Source organism: Sceloporus occidentalis, unplaced genomic scaffold (genome assembly GCF_023333645.1).
Source record: "Sceloporus occidentalis isolate IW3139 unplaced genomic scaffold, rSceOcc1.0.p SCAF_330, whole genome shotgun sequence".
Classification (NCBI taxonomy): Eukaryota; Metazoa; Chordata; class Lepidosauria; order Squamata; family Phrynosomatidae; genus Sceloporus; species Sceloporus occidentalis.
The window spans coordinates 267,761-292,194 of NW_028317310.1; the positions used below are offsets into that span (position 1 = coordinate 267,761).

Consider the following 24,434-nt stretch of genomic DNA (forward strand, 5'->3'; position numbering starts at 1 on the left):
GGCGCATACAATGAGTTCCTCTAATGATCAACTCAAAGGACAGTTCATTGGGATAACACTGATCCGGCATTCAATGGACATTTTGACGATACCAGCACTGGTTTGGGTTTTTAAAGAAGTCTTTTTAAATATGTTGTGTCCTCTGCTGTTCGGCAGGCTTGGTAAGCTCTTCAGGGAAGAATATCTTGATTAGGAGGTCACGTTGTCCTCTTGGATTACGCAGAAAGGTCCCAACAGCCACACTAGCTCTACCTCCTCCATGTGGCCTGGGAGAGAGGCCAGGGATCTTACATGTTCACAACCTCCTCAGGGGTCCTCGATTTTTATATGAACGAACAGGGTAGCTGGGGTGAGAGAAGCTCCATCCTTGGACAGCAGGTGAACATGGCGATAACCTTGGTGAGTAAAGAGAGAGGGTAACCGTAACATCTTCAGTGGTCTAGTCCACAATATCAATCTATTAATTCTTTCTGCTCCATCCAACCTCTAATATTTCCAATAACTCTCTATCCTAGCCCATGTTTGCATTTACACCAAGCTCTCACCCCATTCTGCTTCGTGTTCCTTCAAGATCTCACACCAACCAGGTCACTTCACTCATACCTTCACATAATAAATGCATTCAAGCTACTTCTTCCCTACCTTGCACTGCTCACTTTTCTTTTTCCAACTCACCTTGCTTAATGCTTTGGAACGGGAGAGTATATTGTCCCACAAAGTCATTACTTGATGTTTTGTCATAATCTTCAACCACAAATCTGACGAGCGCGAGCTCTGGGACCAGCACCTCCAACCGAAGCCTCTCATCCCACAAGGGATTGAAACCTGTGGACAATAAAACAAAAGAATGTATGTAGGCTTTAATAATGGGGCAAGACCGATCCAAATCCAGAACAAAGTAAATGTAGACATGGAGATGATGGGCCAGATGCAGGAATCTATCTTCGCTGGATGGAAGTTCTCACCATTATTCAGGATGTAGTTTGTTTCTTGTTCTCTCCTTTTTCCTACTCCATGTATCTCCACTCGCACAAAGGGGTCAACAATGGAATTTGGCTTTTCCTTGTTGAGTTTGGGAAGTTGCTGAGCTGATATGATCTAAAGCGAAAGAATGAGAACATCTAATTTTAATTATGGCCTAGAGTTCAGTCTAATGTACCTGACCCCCACCTCTAAAAAAATAATAAAAAAAAAAATTGCATATTGTAGCACTCTGTATTAATATGCCCTCTTTCAAAATCAGGCCACATGAAAATTTAAAGGGACCATGCAGCTATAATTTGCATCAGGGTTCATATAATGGCTGGAACGTCCCTTTGATTTTATCCCTCAAAGTCTGTTTATTGTCATTAACACCCAGCACCCCCCGCATTCTCACCCTGACATGCAGAATCTTCATGTTGTTACTGACAGCGGTTTCAGGATTGAAGGACGTATCTGCCCTCCTCAGGAATTCTGGCTTCAGCACATATCCACAAAGACCATTATCTTGGAAACGTCCCCGATTCAAGTCCATCTTGTAACCGGGGGTCTGGAAATTCAGCGCCACTGGGGGAGACACAGTGGAAGATATTCGATATAAAACTGCCCTGTTCTTTGTTTTGATCCCTCTTTTGGATAGATCTGAGCTTCTAGATTTAGTTTTATAGATATGGGTATTTTTACTCGTTCCTCTCTTGTAATAATTATCCTCATTCAACTCTTTCCTACGGTAACCAAGATGCAACAAATCTCCAATGGATCAATAACAAATCCCATGGACGCCAAAGCAGTCCATGGGATTTGTGCTGTCCTTTGATATTGGTTGGCCTCTAGCTTTTTTGATTCTCCTGGTCATGTACTTCTTATCATGTGACTAATGATATTGGCCAATAAAAAACATGAAAGTTTTCCAGCGACAAGAAGGGATCTCCAGAAGGCACTATATGTAAGGGCTTCTTCATCTTGCGAGTGTAGAGTCCCTAGTACTAGTGGTTGACATGGCTTGATACGGTCTGGCTCTTGTAGACACCATCAGCCTTGGACGTCTCAAAAAATTGATTTTACCAGATTTTCTTAATGCGTCTTTGAGCTTCACACGCGGCTGTTATCATTACTGAACTCCCCTTCTACAAAGGCCACTGGGCATATTAAGCTGAAGGTCCTACAGGACCAGTAACTGTCCACACGGTCATTTACCAAGACCAAGCTCACCTAGCTGGCAGCCAGCATTCCACATCTCTTGGGGGCTGTAATTGGAGGAGTTGGTACGCAGTCCATCCGGGTAAATACGGCTGAGTTGCCGAGTGTTGTAGCGTACCAGAGTGTTTCCTGTAAAGGGTTAAAAGGTGAGAGTCAGTTGCAGAGTGATTCCAGATATGTTTACTTCTGGGAAGAGTTTGGATGTTAAATATTTATAAGAAAGGTGTTACTAATGCTGAATTTTGTTTCAAAAGTTACAGGTCAACAGAGTAGGTGAAACAGCACCTTTAATCAGGAGTATCTTTTTCTCTCTAGGGTGAGGAGGTTATCTTCCTTTCAAGTTTTAATCTCAGTCCAGTAGCGTTAAGTGTTCTTAATCTAGGCTTGAGTTAGGTTATGGGTTCCATTACCAGATTCCTTGATCAGTCTACGGATTTTGTCCTCGCTGAATGAGCTCATTTCACACACGCTTCCTGGCTGATCACGATATTCTACCGTTTGGCAGTAGACAACCAGATCCGAGAGTTCCTGGGCTGTTTCCTACATTTGGGAGGAATATAATTGGCCGGTGTGAAGCTGGGTCAATATCAAACGAACATAACGTAAAAGAATATCTTGTCTTAAACTCAAGCTGACACTAATATCCAAAACTTCTCTGACACACAAGGACACAAACATGATTTACATCAATTAAAGGGCAGCTTTTATATATATTTAATGGTAAATGATAAAAGCTGAATAGGAAGAGGTCCACAGTATCTTCTCCAAGAAATAAAGATCTTTCCCCTAAGTCTCCTCCATTCAGCCAAGCACAAAGCTCATACCATGGCACCTATATCCATATGTATCCCCACAGTCCATGGACAGTCCACACCACATGTAAATCAACCCAATTATTATCAAGGTTTCCCTTCTCTGTATGTCAGCTAATGATCTGCACTCAGATGAAATGGTAATACTGGGTTCTTGGTTCCTGAAGACTTTTTTTGAGTACCCACACTGCCATCATCATGTTCTCATAATCCCCAGAAATTCTCAATTCCTTTAATCTTTCAACATCGTTTTTCTCAGACGCCAACTCGGTTCCCCTTTCTATCACTTACCATCCTCATTCTTGTCTCTTCTTCCTCTGGCAGAAGGTGGCCGCTCAGCTTCTTCCCTTTTAACAGAATCTTCCCCTTCAGTGTCTGCCAACATAGAGATGCAGCATTGCGATACCGTGCTGGGTACGGCCAAAGCCTCAACATTTCAATGCCCTATGATTCTGCCCCGCATACAGGGTTTGCTACCATGATAACTGTGGACAAACATCTGTTTACCTAACATCTTTTCCAAGTTGTGACACGAGGCAAGTGACCACAAGTACATTACCACCACTTACATCCGACAATGACCTGCCCTTACGATCTTTCATTATTAAGAGTGTGTCTTCACCTTGGGCAAGGGGACAATCTCGTCGTATACATACTGGTTGACAATAAACAGACCCTTCTCCGGGTGTTGGGAGGGACTCATACATACGTGTTTCATTTGTTAGTAACTTTAAATTCTGCTGTGTTCTTCTCACCTCGGGTGATGGTAGCTGGTCTGGGTCCGCACTGTTAATGGCCTCCGACACCAGCACGTCCCCCAGGATGTCTCGCAAATGATAAGCCATTGTCGCCTGCTGCTCCAACCCGCAGTGGTTCTCCAGGGACAATATCACAGGATATGGGGAGTACTATCAACGAGAATACACAGTCATTAGAGCGTGCATTCAGTCCCAGCAGCCCTATACCACACACGCTTGAAGACACTGCTCTCCAACACTCTTTGTCGCTCTGAGACACACATTGCTGTCTCCAATACCACACGCCTTTCTGTTTCTATGAAACAACCATCACTCCCTCCAGGTCTAATCGCACTCTCCTTGTAAGAAACCCCTTGGCCGTCTAGCCCTGTCCTTTCTCTCCAACAATCTGATGAGTCTTTGTGGGACACACAGGTCCCTGAGAGATACATAACCTCATTTTTTTTTGCCTTCCATGACACTCCATGCATGGCGTGTGTGGGAAATCCATAGTGTTACACAAATCCCTCTTTCTCTGTGGCACATAATCGCCTGGCCCATAAACACGCAGCCATCCTTCAAAGATGCCCGGTCTCTTACTTTAAAAGCATAGTCTCTGATGGTGGCGATGACATCTTTGAACAGTATCTTAGAGGTCAAAGTGTGCCCGTGGTAAATCACTGGCTCTCCTGTTGGCCCTTCCCAGCAGTCCAGCTCCACGCAGCGGCATCCCTCCATAAAGACCCTAAATGAAACGGAGGACACAATCAATGACAGCACCCCAGGAAAGCATCACATGCTGCATGAACTCCAATGGAACTACCAGGATCTCCAATGCATGTCAACGTAAGACGCCTTATGTTTCTATGTTTTTTCCCCCAAGATGTCCATAACCAAAAAAGGACCATATAAAAGCCACCTTTTCTATTCCTTCCTCTTTTTACAGACATCGCTAAAGCTATTATTGTCCTAGTGTTAGTGAAACTATCAACGCTCCACTTAGAAGCATCACTCGCTCACCCTCCCTGACAGCTGCTTCTCTAATCTGGAGCAATGATTTTAGATTTAGACTGGGTAACATCAGGCATGGAGTACAGGGCTTGTGGGGCAGTCAGTAACATATTCTCGCCTGGGCTGATTGGGCCTAGGGTGGCGGTTTCAGGGGGTTAGCACCCCCTCTGCCACATAACCGGGGCAGATTGCCTTATTGGGCCATTAGGCTCCCCAGCGCACTACGTATCCTTGGGCTGGTTGGGGAAAATCAGCAGTGCAGTGCGCCAGGACATGCAGTGCGCCAGGACATGCAGTGCACCATGATATGATGTCATCGAAGTAAGCAGCAGGAGGAAGCTAATAACTGATTATACACTTTGCTGCCTGTATGTGGTGGCATTCTTAAAACCTACCACTAGAGGGCAAAGCAGCTTCTCATAGCAACAGCCCAGCAACGGGATGTTGGTTAAAGTTAAAGTCCCACTAAACTCCACGCAAAAAAAAAAATAAACTCATGCAGATATGGCATTTGATCTTTTACACGGGCTCCATCGTATGCTCCGCACGAGCTTTAAACTCTATGACAGACCGAATGGCTTCCTTGGAGAAAGGGCATGTAGGTACAAGTCTGCGTGTCCGCAGGGCTTGGAAACACGACCCATCCCTTCCTGCCTGGCCGGGGACGCTTCCTTCTACACAGGGCATGTATACCATTCTTGGGGGAAAACTGAGTTTCAGTGAATTAACATTGTTAACCCATAATGGTTTCCTCCCCTTCCTGGAACACAAAATAAAATATCTCTTCAGCCAAAAGCATGTCCACGTCAGATACGTCAGGACACCACAACGTACCGGGGGCTCTCAGCTTTTGTTCCTGAGCAGTTTTATACCAGTTTACCAATACCGATATTATCATATTAATTATATCTGAACATCTCAGCTGGGGCTTTTGTATTAGGTAAAATCCCTGCTTTAACACAGGTGACTTTACCTTCTGGCAAGAGATGGTTGACGCTACGACCGTTATTAGAATTGTGTCAATGCACGGTAATGCCGCCAGGTTGAGTGGCGCTCTACCTAATTTACGTTACTAATTTGCACTAGAATATGGCCCAGTGCACTGAATTTGCTAAAGCTGAATTTGTGAGTCACTTGAACATTTTCCCGGCTTCATTCCGCATTACGTCCCGGTGAAATGTCTAACTCTCCTGCAAACCCCTTATTTAGTGAATGCACCCCAAAGGGTTAGACCTCCGCAGCTGCCGCTTACTTACCTAATATAGGACTCTGTGCTGCTGCTTCCCACAAGCTGGTGGTTGGTCAGGTAGGTGTTGTGAGAGCTGGAGATGAAGTAGTGGCTCAGGGGCTGCGTCATGTCTTGGTAGACTTTCCTGTGCTCTGCGTTAAAGATGTCCCCTTCCGCTGACAGCAGGTACATCATGAAGCCCTCTAACATCATCAGGTCGTGCTGCCTGGCTGGGGGTAACAATAAGGACATGATGGGTAAACGGTAAGAGCTCTTATGAGTGATCTGGTGTGATATATATATGTCTATGTCCCATCTATAAAGTCTCTTTCGTTTGATTTTGTAGGATGTGAAGGCATCTGGTATCTAAAAGCCCTGAGCCTTTTTTGGCTTCATATGGAGATCCAAGTTCTTCATTGTATATACTTGGTAACCAAGCATCATAACGCAACATAAACTCTTGGATGGGGCACCAAAGTGGGTTGGACGATATGTTCTGAGAGGTGCCCAATATCCACACTTCTAGCCTTTTTTAGGGCACCTCTGAGGGCCAAACCTGTTCAGATTTCTTGTATTAGCAGACAGCTGCCCCAGCTACTGAGGTCCTATGTTCTGCTGGCTCATTCCAGGTTGAGGCATTGCCACCCCGCCTCTGGAGTCACAACATGGGCTTATCCTAGCATGATGTCACACGCTATTACATGAAAAGAACCCCAAACAATGCAGTTGGCCAATCTATAGTTTCTATAATTTGTGAATGATTAGGACTTCCTCAAACCATGATGAAAGCAGCTACATTTTTCATTGTCTAAATAGAATTTCCCGAATGGGCATTTGGATCTCTTAACAGGAGGTGAGGAAGGTTGGGATTAGCTCACATGGATCGTAACCTCAAACCCTGGTCCGTACTTTCTGTTTTAGACGGAGTTAGTGACACCTGGTAATGAATGAACGTGTCTAATCATACACCAGCTCGAGTTCATGAAAGGTCACGTGTGTAGGTGTGTGCATGGGCGTGTGGCATTGTTAACATATCAAGGCAAGGAGGGCAAACAGGTTTATCATGTTGTGATATAAGCCATCCCTCATTTGGCCCTATCAGAGGGCAATACATTCTGAGCGGTAACATTTGATGTGTGCAGTTGGCAAGTACACGGAGAAATAAATACTCATTCTGCACCTCCACAAAATTATTCATCACCAAAAGTAAATGACTATTTTGTCGGAATGTATTTACCTCCTGGGCTTCCTGTGGCTTTGCAAACAATTAAAAAAATTCTCATTTGTTTTGGTATTGCTAAAAAAAACCCTGTCTACATTCAGTTGGTCAACGTACATTAGGTGGTTGAGGCCTCTCCTTTTGGGTGATTGGGCCCCGCTGTCCTATCAAGACTCTACTGTCTGACCTTTGCTATACTGGGAGGATCCGAATGCTGCTTTACATGGCGTGTTAAGTTATGATGTCATAACACTGTGTCAGCAAGAAGCACTGACTGGCTCCAGCCATTGAACTACCAATAAAACATTTCCTTCCCGTGTCACAAAGATTACCAGGTGTGGGACCTAAAAAAAACCCCCAGAGAGTCAGGTGAGGAGGTTGATGGCTGAGAAGAGGGGGAAATATTGGGGTACATAGTGGCATAAGTTAAAAAGGCCCAGGACTAAATGCTGGGGGACAAAAGAGGTAGATCATGGAATAGGCTGGTCTTAATTTGGACCACTGGACCTGGTATGAAAATCAGTCATATGTAGTTGAGATACCAGTTGGCCCAAGATCCAGCCCCTGCTAAGTAGATGGACTCCAGTTTATCCAATCTCCCTGGGCTGTTATAAACCTCAGCCACCAGCAGCTGCATACTAGAAGTGTTTAGCCACAAATACCTCTGTAAACACAGGCAGCGCTTCACCCAATGTTATTGCTATTGCAGCCAAAAAAGTGCTTTGCCGGAACAGCTAGTGCCGCGGGTCATTAAACTGCAACAAATTGTTTGTGTGTCCGCTTGCCAAAGCCAGGATCTGCATGTGTGTCAATGGAGAGCTGACCAAACATCTTTTAGCGTGTGATGATATCCTTCCAAGTGAGCGCGCAGGGGAAGTTCTAACTCACACGGATCAATAGGTATTAAACACAGTTGATTTAAAGGGATAGTTAAGTGTCCTTGACTAACCTGAGCTAGAAGCTGCAGCACTGCGGCTGCACTCCTCCTACGTAGTCCTAGTAGTCGTGGTCAACTATCATATGCATTAAAGTGCACCCAGCTTATGCACCCCAGTACGTACCTTTCTCATTGAGTTCATATTTCTGGATTATTTCTTTAGCTCTCTCCAGAGTAGCCTCTTCTCCTTGGTTTAGAAGGAACTCCTGCAGTTCCTCGGCGGATAACACCCGGTCCTCTCCCGAGTAACAGTGAAATATGTCCTCCAGCTCCGGCCGGTGCATAAGCTGAGTGCAGAACTCTTCGATTTCACAGTCCTCCAGAGTGTCCGTATTAGATCGGTCACATTTCTAGACACAGAAATGGTAACATTATTTAAAAAAATTTAAGAATTTGAATAAAAAAGATTCTCCGTTATTTTAAAGATTCTCATGCTGCGATACTGAAAAAGGATCCATGGAGCCCAGAGCTCCACTAGATCCAAAATGGCAGAAGTTCTCGTAAAATGGCTCTTGATTGAGCCACATGCTCACCTTAAACAGTTGGTACGCGTAGAGGTCATTCATGTCAATATTAATCATCTTTAGCATATCCTTCACCTCTTGGAAAGACATCTTCTCGTCCCCGTTCCTGTCTGCTTGGTGGAGATAATCCCGGATCCAGATTCAGTGAAGTCAAGGAAAAGCCAATAACAAACTGCCGAAGCCTGGCTGTCCAATGCTATCCAACCGTCCTCTCATGTAAATTAGATATTCTATGCAGTATTTTATATTCTCCAAACACAAAACACCACTTAAAATTAAATTTTTTTGCCAATGCTCAAATTTTGTCAGAACCTCCAACCAAGTGTAAATATAACCCATATACCTGTAATTACCGAATGCCTTGATAACTAGCACACCCATCGTGCGTGTGCGCCATACAGATCACGTATGTCTCCTGTTTGTAAGGTTTCTACCCATCTACACTTTTAGACCCTGGCAATGTCATCTCCGTAACTAACATATAAAGTACATAGTGTTCATATCATTCAGACATCTACAGAATGCCAGTAAAAATGTTGGTTTGGGGACGCTGTATAGGGCAATGAGACATTTATAAAAAACTAGGCATGATCCTCGTATGTGCGTCTCAACAACTGCACTTTATTCATAAATATCGCTCTGCTAACATGTTCTGCCCCAAGACCTTGGATGTCATTCAAGATCATTCAAAGTTTGTCTTAGCCTACAAGTTGCACCCTGGAGGTCTCAGGTGCACGGTTTGAGAACCCAACCTGCTACACATGCCATGCTTCTAAGACCTACCCGTGTAGCTCATATGCTGCCATCTTATTGTACTTACCCACAATAAAGCTCAGGCATATCTACAAACTATAGAACTTTAACATTTTCTCTTTTAAACTCATTATAGTTATGCATCTCCTCCCATCAACATCATCAGGGTCAAACCATTATATGTACATGCTGGTCACCAGTCGTCTCAGGATATTGTACCAACTTCTCCCGTTGACTCATTGCCTCGGCTCTCAGCATGAGTTTACGAAGCCCCTGCACCCAGCTTTGCGCCTCCTGGTCACTTGCTGCAGCCAGGTCCAGGTTCCTTCTCCTTCCCATGAAGGAAATGCTGAAACAGCAACTATCCGGAAAGCGGCGTCCATTCTTCCGGAGACCCTCGGACTGACGGCCCTCGCGAATAGACTCGATGTGCAGGATGGAAACTACAAGAAGGAGATGATAAGCGGAAAATCAGAATAGAAGGAGGGGAGTGAATGTAACCAAAGAAAATAGGGTAAGGAAAAATAGAAGATGAGGGATTAACAAGCAGCACCCACAGAGCTAGACTTGTGGCACTCCTTGTTGGAATAACCATTTAACATTTTGCACCCAATCTGTTAACTATCATCACTCATGCATTCATAATGTAATATTAAATATTTTTCTTCCTGTCATCAAGTAGCTTTGGTCATCTCAATTCAACCAGATACGTTCCTCATCCAAAAGGTACTTACAGATCTGCTTGGATCGTGCCCGTTTTGCACGACTCTGGTACCAGATAGTCATACCATCCGATTCTAGACGGTACAGCCTCTGCTGGCGCCACCCAGCCTTAATCTTCCAGAGTAAAGAACCATTAAGCATGGTTTTCACATCTTCATCATCGGAGAGAGCTATAAGAGACACAACAATTAAAGTTTAAACATCCGATAACAAGGTAACACAAGCTGTTAAAACAAGCACATGTTTATCAGGAAAAAGAGATGAGTTTATACATGTTAGTTTAATGGATTTGGAATTCTCTGATAACAAGAAAAAAAATGATTAAATTTGTTTGTAATGAATCCTTGCTCATCACATGGAATGTAGGTTGTGGCCTCCAAAAGGTTGTTGAAAAAATTTGTGTTGTGGAATGCAGTATATTTACATAAAAACAAAACGACCAAAAGGTCTATCCGGATGAAGACCGAACGACCAAACAGTCCAATCCATCCTACTTAAAAACAGACATCAGTGTATCCCGAGGAGTGACTCAGTTGTGTCCATTTGGCAACTAACACACAGACCGCAAAGTGCTTGCTTCGTCACGAACTATTTAGAAAAGGATAACGCAAAGTCCCGTGGGAGACACCTGGATAACCACAGATAGACCTCAAGGAGAGAGTCAAGAGATGAGATTCAAACCAAAGAAGGACTGGAAAAGGGAACCCGAGGAAAGAATTAAAAAAAGGGAATGCGACAGTTCACATATTTCAGAATGGGAACCATTCCTGTATTATAAGCAAATATACATTACATAAACTTTTGCAATGGTTTTTACCAATTAAAATAGGAGATATATATGTTGTGACAAGGTCTAGCCCTAAGGCTTTCTTGGTCACCTTTTAACAAGTGGCCAAGCCTAGAAACACAAGCACAAGCTTGGTCAGGCATGGCTTTGCTCAGCTGATTCTTGGACCTCGATGCTTTGATGGGCCTCCTATAAAACTTGGCCCACATCATGGACACGCACACAGCAGTCCGGCACTCACAGTTGGGTACTTTGCATTTAACAGCAATACAGACAGTCCTCAGAAAAAACACAGTACTCCTTGTTACAATACATATAAAAAGCTGACCTTATGGGAGCAGCCATCCTAGTTTCCTGTTCTCACGAGCTGCATTATCGTTCCTCCTTATTAAGTTATCTCTACCTTAGTGTTTAGTTGTCACCGACAGAGGCGGGCAGGCGTGGGGTTGGAGGCCACCTTGTAACACTCATCTCAAGAGCATCACAAGGTGGCCTCATGGGATGAATCTCTGGGCCACCATTGATATTACAGCTCCCCTAGGGGGTCGAAGTGATTAGAGAATCAACTCAACTGGCCCATTATAACCAGAACAGTGGGTTATCTTGATGGGGTAGTGCCCAAAAATCTGCACTATCCTACAGAAAACAGGACAGTTGGGAGCTATGTCATGGTCACCTTACACTAGGGATGGGTGTCTGTATAACCTTGCTATGTATTAACACATCCACAGGGATGTATGGAAAAACTCCATGCAGAAGCTCTAGGCGCTGATAGAGTACTCCAGACATCAGAATATGATAAATATCCGGTAAGGCCAAGTAATGTGTTACACGGTAAAAACAAGATATATAATGGGTTCCTATGAATAACGTGTTTCTAATTAGGGCTGCAGCTGCTCCATTCTATTTATTTACCCTTAGACATGAATGACTCCAGAATTATTTATTACAGAGGTTACTGACTCTGGATTTCTATAGGCAGGGCTGGTTTTAATTAGAACAGGACCTGGGCAAGTCTTCCCATGTGGGTCCCCCAGCCCACTATTGTGAGAAAGACCATATAGTGATATCTGCAGAGAGTGCCCTCTGTCCTATGCGTTGATGGCCCAAGGTACAGGTTCTGGGGGGCCCTAATCTAAGCATGGGCCCCTGGCCAATTCCAAACATTTCAAGTTCCAAAGGAGGGATGATTTGTTTCAAGGGGTATAGATAAGGGTGTGGGTAAGTGGAAGGGGTTTCATCTATCTGTGGGGTCACCACACTGGCTTTGTTTGGAAAATCCGGCTGCTGTGGTCACGCTGTCTATCTGGACATGTTTATCTCAGTGAAGCATTTTCACTAATGTGTTTTATTTACACAATTCCATTTCTAAACACATTTTCTCCTGTGAACATTGTGATTCATTCATATACAGGAAATGTTTGGATCGGGGACAACATGGGAGGAAAGAGAGCTTAGGGTCCCGGGAGGACTGTCCTTTTCTACACCCAGACACTCTGGAGGTATGCTTTTGCCCTGCGCTACAGATGGCCCTGTCTAGAGGATCTCTGTTGCAACCCTCCAAGATGAAGTTACACAGATGGCCCGGTATTCAATTGTTAAGATTAATAGATGAAAGGCTCTTTAATCCATTTAATCTCTTGCTCACATGGCCTTGAAGCCACAATATTTTTTCAGTTCAGCCTCTGTATAGATTTGTCACCGTGAGCTCTGAATGTGGCTATCTCTTCGGGTTAATGTGACCTACATCTTCCCGGGGTAGGCTACCAGGATCTCTTCCTCTCTTGATGGATTGGCTTTGGGGTGGGGGTGGGTTAGGCAGGCATTAGCGTTGGGCTAGCCCCAGATAGCCAAATGGGTTGGCAGTTGGATGGGAATTGGATGGGCAGTGGGCGAGGCTCGGAGAATGGGGAGAGTAACCCGAAGACCCGGGGAACCAGTGCTTCTCCAGGAGACTCTGGGTCAAACCCAGAGACTTCCCAGGTAGACAAATCTACCAGGGCACTCTTTGGAACCCAAACCCTCTTCCTCTCTTGATGTCCGTCGTTTCTAGCTCAGTATGTTTGCTGGGTAAGAACGTATCATCCCTAAAAGCCACAATAATGTAAAAACAACATGTTGGTCAGTAAATGAAATGATATAACTAACGTACATATTTATTCTTCAGGTAATATCACTGATATATAATGTGAAAGGAAGATATTTCCCTTTAAGATGTTTATACTGACCAGATTGCTGGGAAGAATTTACAGGCCGGGGGCTTTATTAGGTTTTTTTTTGTTAATTAAACATCGGCCGACTAATGGGAAAGTTTAATTAAACAATTTTAAGAGTTTTGTTTTTGTTTATAAAGTCAGTTAATGAAGCACCAAGATTAACCACTGAAACGTACATTCCTTACGTTTATGATAAACATTAACTATTGGAAGTAGTTGGGTTTGCCTGGAAAATTGGTATCAGGGTTTAGTGTTCAACTGAGCATGCCTCCCAGCTGTCCCGTATTGCGTGGGACAGTCCCGATCGTGCCGCTCTATGCCCCTGTTCTGCCGAGATCTACCCTTGTCCGGCTTTTCGAGACAGAGGTAGAGCTCGGCAGGACAGTGGGACTCGAGACCGCAGACCCACAGTCCCGATTGTCCGCATGTCTCCTAAGGTTTCCTTATGGTGCTATTTAAATTCAAGCTGAATTTGTACCCTGACTGGATCCTTTTTTTCCCCTGGGTCCCTGACATGAGAAGGGGGAACAGTAGTCATTTGTGACAGCCTTTCGATACGTACGTTGTGAATGTGTAAATATTTATTTAACTGCTTGTCACATGTAATCCACGTGTGATCGCTGAATAAATTGGTGCAATCAATTATTTATTCTTCCACTTGATTGTTATTTAACAATAGGAAGGTTAGTCAGCTTCCAGAATCATTTTTACGATTACTCAATAATTAAAACGTTTTTATGGCCATCCGGTATCCAGTTCCTGTCTATAGGAGAGCTCAGATTGCCATCAGAATACCAAGGTACAGTCACTGTCATTGGCATGAGGAAAAGATGGCTCTTGAATCGGCGTTCAGGAAAAGAGGTAAAAGAGTCAACACCATCAACTGCAAAAAGGACAGCTTCAACTGGCAGAAAACATCAGTCATGAACTGATGGAATGATGTCACCCACTAGCACATGGGAGCATTAGAGAAAGCAGTCACTGAACGCTAAATAAAAAGTAATTATATCAACTGCCACGGTGAGTAAAATATCCATCCACCATCAACGGCCAAAATAGAAGGAAATAGTCACCCGTCACCTATCATCAACTGCCAGAATAGATGGAAATAGTCACTCGTCATCTACCATCTACTGCCAGAATAGAAGGAAATAGTCACTGGTCATCTACCATCAACTGCCAGAACAGATGGAAATAGTCACCAGTCACCTACCCTCAACTGCCGGAATAGAAGGAAATAGTCACCCGTCACCTACCATCAACTGCCAGAATAGGAGAAAGTGGTTGCCATCAAATGCCAAAATAGGAGAACATGGCTACCCATGACCAGCCGCCAAGCTACAGAAAAGTAATCAGCCACTATCAACTGCTCTAAGAAAGGGCACTCTGGAACATATGCTCTATGTCCAAACACTCGCTCTCCATTAACGCTGCGTGAGCTAAACTCTCCCAAACATACGTCCCGTGACACTAAATCGTTTTGTACCAATTCCTGTCTCAAGTTCTCCAAAGTGAACACTCCACCAGGAACATCACATCCACCACATGAGTTACACCTGGACTGAATTCCACGCGGTTAGCAGCTTGTTGTGCTTTTAATCCAAATGGGAGTCATTATAACTCTTATTAGGTGTGAACCTTAAACCAAACCCGTCATTAATGCTCTGCCAATGACAAAGATCATCGGAGACAAATCGAAACGGATACAACCATAACATTTTAAATCATTTACCTAAAGTATAATTAAAATCAAAACAAAAGACAATGTGATTTGTGCCCTTTGGGATATTGTGTAAAATTCAGACTTTTAGCTCCTCCTACTACTACTACTAATTATAATAATAATAATTTAAAAACAGCTACTACTACTGCTACTAATAATATTAATGATAAAAATATGATTACTAATACTACTATTTTTTATTTTTTTTAAACTACTACTACTACTACAACAAATAATAATAAAATCCTTTATTAAAAAAATAATTGCTACTAATATTACTACTAATACTAATAATATTGTAATACTTACTACTGTTACTACTACTACTAATAATAAAATAATTATAATAATAATTTAAAAAAACTACTAATACTTCTACTACTACTACTAATAAAATAATTACCGGTATAATAATAATTAAAAAATGACTACTACTACTACTAATAATGATAAAAATATATATAATTACTACTACTAATAATAATAATTAAAAACTACTATTACTACTAATAATAAAATCCTAATAATAATAAAATCCTAATAATAATAACAATTAAAATACTACTAATAATAATAATAATAAAAGTAGCACAATAAGGACACACTATAACACAGATAATAATAAAACTTGAAGTAATAGTAATAATAAAAAAAGAGTCACTCCTTAAGAGAATCCCATCTTTCCCCATCGAGGTGATAAAAATAAAAACAATAAAAGGGGTTAACTGCCTTTAACTAGTCCTGTGGTCAGTTAGCCACTATAACTACCCCCACATAGCCAAGATAACTCCAGTGCTGGCTGCATCAAATTCCCTGAGTGCTTACTCAGTGATTTACAGATATAAATATCTGAAGTGCTTTACGGAGATCAGCAGATCTTTCCACGGCCTGAAAAAAAAACGTGATGAAAAAAAAAAAAGATTTTAGTTAATTACCTGAATCAAACCACGAATGGTATATTTACAAGTGCAAAAATGTTATATTTTGAAGCTCTGTGGTTCTTTTTCTTTTATTTAGTATTTGGTAAAAAGCGGCCAATCCATCCTGACCCTATTATTTGATGTAATTAAACGATCTGAGTAACACAATTGGGTTGATGACCAGGAGTGGCAGAATGAAAGGACATTCGTTAGGGACAACAAGGCAGTCCCGGCACTTTAAGGCCGGTGGCCGCCTAATGACATAAGTACGACTGACGGCTAGATGTGACAGGGGGCACTTTATGGTTTTACGCTCATGTAGTGTACGGCTGGGCATTTACAGCACCCATAGGAGAGGAAGATCAGGTAAATATGGGGCGTTGTCAGCCAGCAGCCCCCACCGGGCATTCGCTTGTATGCCGGAATGGCCAGTCTGGGCCTGAACGAGGGTATTTAATGCTTTGGGCAGAACTTCTCCCCCCACGTCCCTAAAAGGCATGTAAAATACATTGAACAACACGCCTCAGGTACAGAGCCATAAGCACAGCGTTCATATAAATGTTGACAAGTGCGTCGTCAGCACCGCGAGCTCTAATTATCCAGAAGGATGCGCTGAATGATCTGAGTTGGCATCTTTGCTCGATTTTATAAAACAGCTAAAGGGGATGATTGCATTTTTTTCCTGATTTTTAACTGTCGCATGTTCTGCCAAGTGACCTGCAATTCTACTCAAAATATTTTAGTCTTTTTTGTTTTTCGTTCCCCCGTTCTCTTTATTATACGTTTTTCTGATTTTTATTTTTTTTTCTCATTCATGCGCATACGCCGGGACTTTGGATTTGTAAATAATTCTCTGTCCTGGGCACATTACCAGGTTCTCCAGTCCCAGCAAACACAAAGCCCCTCTCAGAAATAAAAATCACGTTTAACGCGCATGACTGGTTGAGCTGACTGCCGACTTAAAGGTTCTGTTCCACTTGTTAAAATGTTAATTGCCCTCTCTAGCATATTAAGCAAATAAATCTAACAGTTTAGCAAATAAACAAATATCTTATCTATTTCTAATAACTAAATAATAATTTTAGGTTCTTTGCAAAAAGATGGAATTATGGGAAAACAGAATGGAAAAGGATTCTGATCCAAAGTGGTCTTATCGCCATAGCAACCTACTGATTTCACACTGGGAACTAGAATTACTTTCAGGGGCAGGCAGCCTAATTCTTTGTGAGGGGCATTTGACTAAAAGCCCCAAAAGCAACAATGACTCCCACAAGCCACGGACCCTAGCGTCTGGGCACGGACCCTTCGCCTACCCCTGATGTCACTCTATGCATGACCCCCCGTATATGTTTGTAGTGAAAGTTTTACTGATGGTAGCAATGACAGAGGGTTTACTAATTTACTAATGATCCCCGGGATCCAATCAGGGCGTAAATGTTGCCTAAAGATCTTTTAACCCCAGACGCCCCTAGTGGCTACACACGGAACTGCAAGCAAAGCATCCAAAAAGAAAAACATTTTCCTCATCGTCCCAAAATCTTATCAAATAATTACAGTTTGCGGAACACCCGATACATGGAAAACTGTAAGAGAACAATTATATTGACTTCCATGGCAACGCGTTGGTGATGTCATCAGTAAAGGCCAGCCAGCTGTTTGACGTTCCGTTCACCTGCGCCCGTCCCTATTGAAAATGACTTTTGGAAACCGTACAACACAAATACATTAGCGAATTTTCTGTGAATGACCAAGCTGTAGGAGGATTTCTTTTCTTTCATGCTCTAGGTGTGCCATTTATCCGTATTTACTATTAGATAAACACCTAGGAACACGGACAGCAGTTGCTTGTTTTATAAAAGCTGCTCTTTTCATATTTGCTCTACAACCCGCGGCTATAACAGCAGCTAAAAATAAACTTTGTCCTTGAGGTTTTTATGTCAAAATGGGCTGAAAGCAAGTTTTGCCAAATATATCCTCTACAGGCATTTCTCCTCACACAGAAGGGGTACTTTGAACCAAATATACATTTCTCTAGAACAGTTACACCAATAAAAACTATATATGGTGGGTTTTGATACACGTACATTATGCAGGTGAAAGATCAACTTTTACATTTTACATAAACAACCCCAGTATTTGGGGTTAAAGCCGCCAAGCCGGATAGATTCTTGGCACTTTCTGGTGTTTTGCATCTTTGGTCAAATAATGCCTCAACTATGCGACCGGAAATCTTTAAGTGCCCTCAAACTCAAATTTTATCTAAAAAAATGCCAGTGGCGGTCATATAAAATCTCTGAAAATGGCCGTCTGGACATTATGCAAAGAGTACGTTTTTTTAAATTGTAGTATATTTTTTAACATCAAATATGGAAAGGTTCTTGGTAGGAGCGATGACACCCTAAGCCTATTGTGTCACCGCCGTTGACAGGTCTCGTCATAGTTCAGGATTGAGGAGAATGCATTAGGTGCAGGTGATAACCCGTCCCTGTCACACGCATGTACAGTAGACAGCTAGTATGTATCGACAAAGCACACAAGCAACAACAGGGACATGATTTTGCATCATGGTCATCCCAAGTCAACCATCCTTGGGTCATCCAACAATGGCGTCAATTGGAAACATGGAACATTGCTGGCTTTCTATATGTAAGATCTCTATGCCCCAACATAGGGCTCTACACATATCTATAGAACGTAGGAGCCAGTGACAACACTTAAGGAGTCAGAAGGATACATCAGATAATTCAGGAAGGTATACAACCATTGAGATCAATATATAGTATCACAAAAAGTTAGGGATCAGCTATAAATGTAAAAGCTATGGCTACCTAGTGTCTGGGTCTGTACATCCCGTGCTCTCTTGCTGAGCTCTTAAACACAAAAATCAAAGAGCAATCTGAGAAATTCCTCTCAAAGGAGAGAACTTTTTCTCCTCATTTACCATACTGCCCCTTCAATAAGGCGGAAGTGCCATTCTCTAGGCCAGCGATTGATTAAATGCAACCCTGTAGTATAGATATCCCAATAAGTATCTTTAGAACAGGTGAGATATGGTCACCATTATAGGTGGGCAAGCCAGCGAGGACTCAAGCCCAACCTAAGAAGACAAGTCCTTGGAGCATCCAAGGTCTTCTTAAGCATAAGGTAAGCCAAACGTAGTCCACACACCACTGGCAGGCTTACCCACGTCTAGTCATCATAACTTGTATTTAGTCCAGTGACCAAGGTTGTTGACCTTTTAGAGTTTGGAAACAATAATATTAATTATGTGCCACAATACAGTCTGCAACCAGGATGTGGTCTGCGGGCCAACAGTTGGACATCAACATTCTGAGAAGTGGATTGTTTCCTACAATGGGTCAAATTGGCCCCCGAAGAACAAAAGAAACGTACAGATAAGTGAAAAGGGTCCATATACAATACACCATTGGTCAAAAGTATACATGATATGACAACACAATATCCATTTGCTTAACGTTCTTATCTCATGACGGATTGATCTATTCCGTAGTCAATTGCCGCAAAGTGTGAAGTATAAGCTCAAGTCTCTGTTTCCATTACACTGTTACTACTTTTATCAACTTTCACGCGATACTATTCCGAATACAACAAAGTTTGTCCTTTGACAACCAAATCCAAACTGTATGTTTGTGTGTATTTGTATCTGATGTATTACTGCACACAAAATGTGTGTTTATTTATGCGTATGACTCCCAAGGGTGAGAGTGCACTTAAATACATAAAGAGATTTAACACAGGAGGGAATTTTACTTCAAAGGAGGAAAAATGTTAGAACCAGAGGTCATCATCTACAACTAGAGGGCCAGAGGTTTAAGTGCAAGGTAAGGTAGTAGATAAATGGAACAGCCTTCCATCAGAAGCAGTAGAGGCTAATACAGTTTCCTTGAATCTAAGACAAGACCAAGGACTGATTAGGGTCTGTCTCTTCATCAGAAGAAAGTTCATACTAAATTGCCTCTATGTTTCTATGTCTGGATTTGTTGTGTATGTGTTGGATTGTATGAAGTGTGAAAGCCTTGTGTTCACCTGCTTGTAAGTCATTCTGGGTGTGATTGTGGTACTCTGTGTGTAATCTAATGACATGGCACTTTCAGAAAGCACTGAACCCCTGGATGCAGAGTGGCTTTGCCCTGGCACTGACACTAATTTAGCCAGATATTATATCTATCCAGGTTATGATGGTCCCCTTCTTGTCTGTGTCATTGTGTCACTGTTGGTACAGCACATGTGTTGGCTCTTGTACCCCTGCCACATAGTTCCCCACCCACAGCATGCCACCTCACAGTAACAGGATCCCCCAACCCTTACAGTGCCCACCCAGTGCCCACCCAGTCCTACCCATCTTCCTAAATGCTTTGAGTCCATGTTCCTTGGTGGACTGGACCTTCTGCTCCACCACTTTGGGTTCAGCCTGGTACTGCTTCCTTCTGCCTCCACACATTGTGTTCCAGAAGTTAGGCATTGCATGCCCTCTGCTTGCCCCTTGTTCTTCTTCTGCCAGTCCTTCCAGGGTCTCTTAGTCTCCCTGTCTGTCTGTCTGCCTGTCTCTGCTGCTTTGTGTGTAAGCTGCCTTGAGCTCTGCCTCCCTCTCTTGCTCCTCCTTAGCAGTGATTTTTCTGTCTTGGCTCCACTCCCTGAGCTGGAGTCACATTTCAGGAATACAGTCCCCCCCCTCTCACTGTCTTAAAGTTGCAGCCCCCTAGTAAAGGCAATACTTGTATCTGGGGGGGCTTGCATTTTGGGGTTCTGTTTAATAATCATAACTCATAAATGCAGATTACAGAGTCATAAATCCCCGAATACAAGGAATGAAAGATAAGGAAGGAGCATTAATTCTCTTCCTGATCCCAAAATAAAAATTCATTCTGACAATAGGGAGATTCTGTAATTGTAATTTATTTTTCGTATGCTGAGTCTGTATTGTAGATTGTAGGTTATATGCATACCTGGGAACTCAGGCTTTTGCCCCAATTTCAGGGTCTCGGGATGAAGGGGCAGATTCTGAGGGTCACACAGTCTGGAGCTGATATCATATATAAAACTGTCAATTGGTGCCTTTGATACTAGTATGTTATGGTTGATATCCTTGCTTAAATGCAGGTGACTTATTAAAGCCTATCTTTAAATAATGACAAGTCAAGGTTCCATGAAACATTGTATTTTGAACAAAGACGGATACATAGTGTTTATGTTTATCAATATTTTATTTATAAATAAATACATACATTTAGAAACAATCTGGAATGGCTGTCCTGTTAGCTCTCGTACTGCTATTTCCTATATAATTATAGCCAAGTGGATCAACAGAGGGGCAACACAATTCAAGATCCATGTCGAGACTGATCAACAAGCCACAGGGCAGTTAGCAGGTATGCAAATATGGCAGAGCCACTACTAACACATTTAATAGCAAGTTTCTGACTAAGAACACAAAAAAGTTGATATTCTTGTTATTTTCTACAATGTGTTGATACCAATTGTTTGTGAAGCCTATTATCATACAAACATTAGATTAGGGACCCTTCTTCTGTCCCCCGCCAGACAGGTATTGAAATGGGGGGAGGGGCCGGATTGAGGATTTACCTTGGTGTCCCAGCCTGAAAACATTAAGGTATGGGAACCCCCTCTGGCTATGTTTGGCCACTGGTGTTGACCATATGTTCCGAGTTTCTACATCCCGTACCCCAGTCCTGGCGTCTGTGGCATCGCAATGTGTGCTCATGAGTGCGTGGAAGAGCGTGTGTATATGTAAGACAATGGATAAAGCCATATTGGTCTAGGAAGATCCATCTCTATTGATGGAATTATCTATAAGAAGAAGATCTTCATCATATGATCTCAAAAGCCTATGTAATTGTACCATGTTGGCCCAACACAGTTGGTGTCCATGCGGGTCTGGGGGATAGTGTGTACATCTACAGGGGTATGGTGGCTGAGGGGCGGGGGGGGGCATCTGCACACAGAACACAGAAAGCACAATAAAGGTAAAATGACGTGTGGGCGTGCGCACACACGCAACTGACACAACCCCTCTGGGGTATAGAATATTCAGGAGGAAGCTTTTAAATTTAACTTTCACTCTGAGATTGGAGGAAAACCACCAAGCCCCTGCGTAAACTCCTCAGGCTTCATGGGGTATGCCTGAATGGCAAAGGCAACCAATTAGACAACAACGACATCAGAGTTTCATCCTCCAGTTTATAAAGGGTTAATGTCACAAGGTGTATGACACGTTCTCGGAATGAATACACGGAGGAAGGAATCCTGCATATCAGGTCTCATGTTTTGCAAATAGATCAGTCACAGGCGTGTTTATATGACACACGGGAAGCGTGTATATTGGACATAATCCATCTATTACGCAATTTCTAATTTAGGGTTTTCAGGGGATTACTGCCCCCAGTTTCTAATTCTACCCTATTTAGCCCAAAGATATATTATATTTATTTAAAAAAAATCAAATAACCATTTTATTTTATTAAATATTATCCTAACAAGCATCAGTGACACTGAGTTTACAAATTATTCGTTAACACTACGGTAATAATTTAAGCTTATCTCTGATTACCCCTCCTTTATTATGATATATTTTATAATTGGTTGTAATTCTCACATCTTTGCCTATAAATATACAAGGAAAGCATAAAGAAACATTCTCTGATTTTACTTTAAAAATCGGGCCATATTATCCTAACTGCCCCTATATAAACCCCTCTCTTACTCCTCCTACTATGCCATATTACCCTTCATATAACTCCTCCTATTACTCATACAACCCCTCCCTATAACTCCTCCTATTGCTCCATATAGCCCCTTCTTATAACTCCTATTACCCCATATAACCCCTCTATAACTCCTTATTACTCCATATAACCCCTCCCTATAACTCCTCCTATTACTCCAATATAACCCCTCCCTATAACTCCTCCTATTACTCCATATAACCCCTCCCTATTACTCCTCCTATTACTCCATATAACCCCTCCCCATAACTCCTCCTATTACTCCATATTACCCTCCCTATAACTCCTCCTATTACTCATACAACCCCTCCCTATAACTCATCCTATTGCTCCATATAGCCCCTCCTTATAACTCCTATTACCCCATATAACCCCTCTATAACTCCTCATTACTCCATATAACCCCTCCCTATAACTCCTCCTATTACTCCCATATAACCCCTCCCTATAACTCCTCCTATTACTCCATATAACCCCTCCCTATTACTCCTCCTATTACTCCATATAACCCCTCCCCATAACTCCTCCTATTACTCCATATAACCTCTCCCTATAGCTCCTCCCATCACTCCATATAACCCCTCCCCATAACTCCTCCTATTACTCCAATAAATATTTAGTAGAAGCTGATACCTTTCAATGGGCCAACATAGAAAACAATGGTGTCACATAATAATTGGGGACCTCAGAGATTTATTTTTCAGATGGAAACTTCAAATTCCAGCTGACAAAGAGACCTCTAAGGTCCCAAGAACTTGGGCCTCTATGACTCTATCCACTTTCTCTATTACCCCATAAGAGCTGCCCTAAAGTGCGCACTTTATCCCGTGCAATCTCTGGATCAGAAATCGTTGCTGTAAGAGGTAGCTTAAAGAGTTAATCGGCTTGATATCTCCACGTTTTCCTTGGATAAGGTTTGATGGAAACAAAACGATTTTTTGTTAATTTGTTTTGCAGACGTTAAACTCCGGTTTCTCCGTCTGTTAAATAAATACAGATGTTCCTTTTAAAAGATCATTTAGCACAACAAGCGATCAGATCACATCCTACATACCACACACAATGGGGATCGCTGCACAAGGATGGGCTACTTAAATGATACAAAGACAACAAACACGGCGTTCCGACGATGATGGAAAACAAGGGTGCAGCTGTGACCATTCCTGGACTTCTACTGGGCCTGGTCACCCCTAACACCCTGAGGTCCCGGTACCTGTGGTCTCTCTAGTCCTGCTGCCTGCTGGTCCAAAATGTTAAGAACACCACTCTGTGATATCATAGCCCCAAGCCAAAGCAATGAGCAGAACCAGAAGGAGTAGGAGAAGCTTCTATGGTCTCCACCGACTGTGGCTCCAATGAGCCCAAGGGCTCTAAATGGAAGCGATTTTGGATCTACCCATCTAGCACGTGCAATGTATGTTGAGATACATATAGATTACCATGCCTCCCAGCATTCGAAACGGTCAATGAGGGATACTTTTGTTTCAGGGGATGTTGTTGGTGGCATGGCTGGGCGGCAGGTCTTTACTGAGGCCTCCTATGATCTTCTATGTGTTAACGTGTGTTAATGTTATTGTCCAATTGTAATTCTATAAGAAATGTAAGAAATTTATATTTACAAAACCCTTCTCCAACTTTTCTATGCTATCTAGGGAAGTAGAACATTGTGATTTCCAGCAAACATTCTGAACACCTAGAAAAGAGAGGCATCGTCGGAGAAAAGAGGGACCCAAAGATTGGGGGTGGAGAAGACAATGGAGGACTATTTGAAGGCTGTAGAAACTAATGAAACTATTTTATATACAATTTATGTTTAGATGTAGGATTCAACTTAGGAATGCTGTGTATGCGCATGCTGGACGAGGGTGGTGGAGGATGGCAGATGTCCTTGCACCCGGG

The 24,434-nt window shown here is 42.5% G+C and overlaps 1 protein-coding gene across 1 annotated transcript; it reads right to left on the reverse strand.

The window, feature by feature from the left end:
* Positions 1-306: 306 nt before the first annotated feature.
* Positions 307-20,233, reverse strand: LOC149274452 (1-phosphatidylinositol 4,5-bisphosphate phosphodiesterase delta-3-like). Its single transcript, XM_089505482.1, is given in 15 exon segments — positions 307-395; positions 676-825; positions 966-1,121; positions 1,408-1,548; positions 2,194-2,310; positions 2,592-2,721; positions 3,285-3,368; positions 3,749-3,901; positions 4,331-4,475; positions 5,998-6,199; positions 8,250-8,475; positions 8,659-8,788; positions 9,617-9,845; positions 10,137-10,295; positions 20,131-20,233. Coding segments are annotated over 15 exon segments (2,214 nt in total).
* Between the last annotated feature and the right edge of the window lie 4,201 nt (positions 20,234-24,434).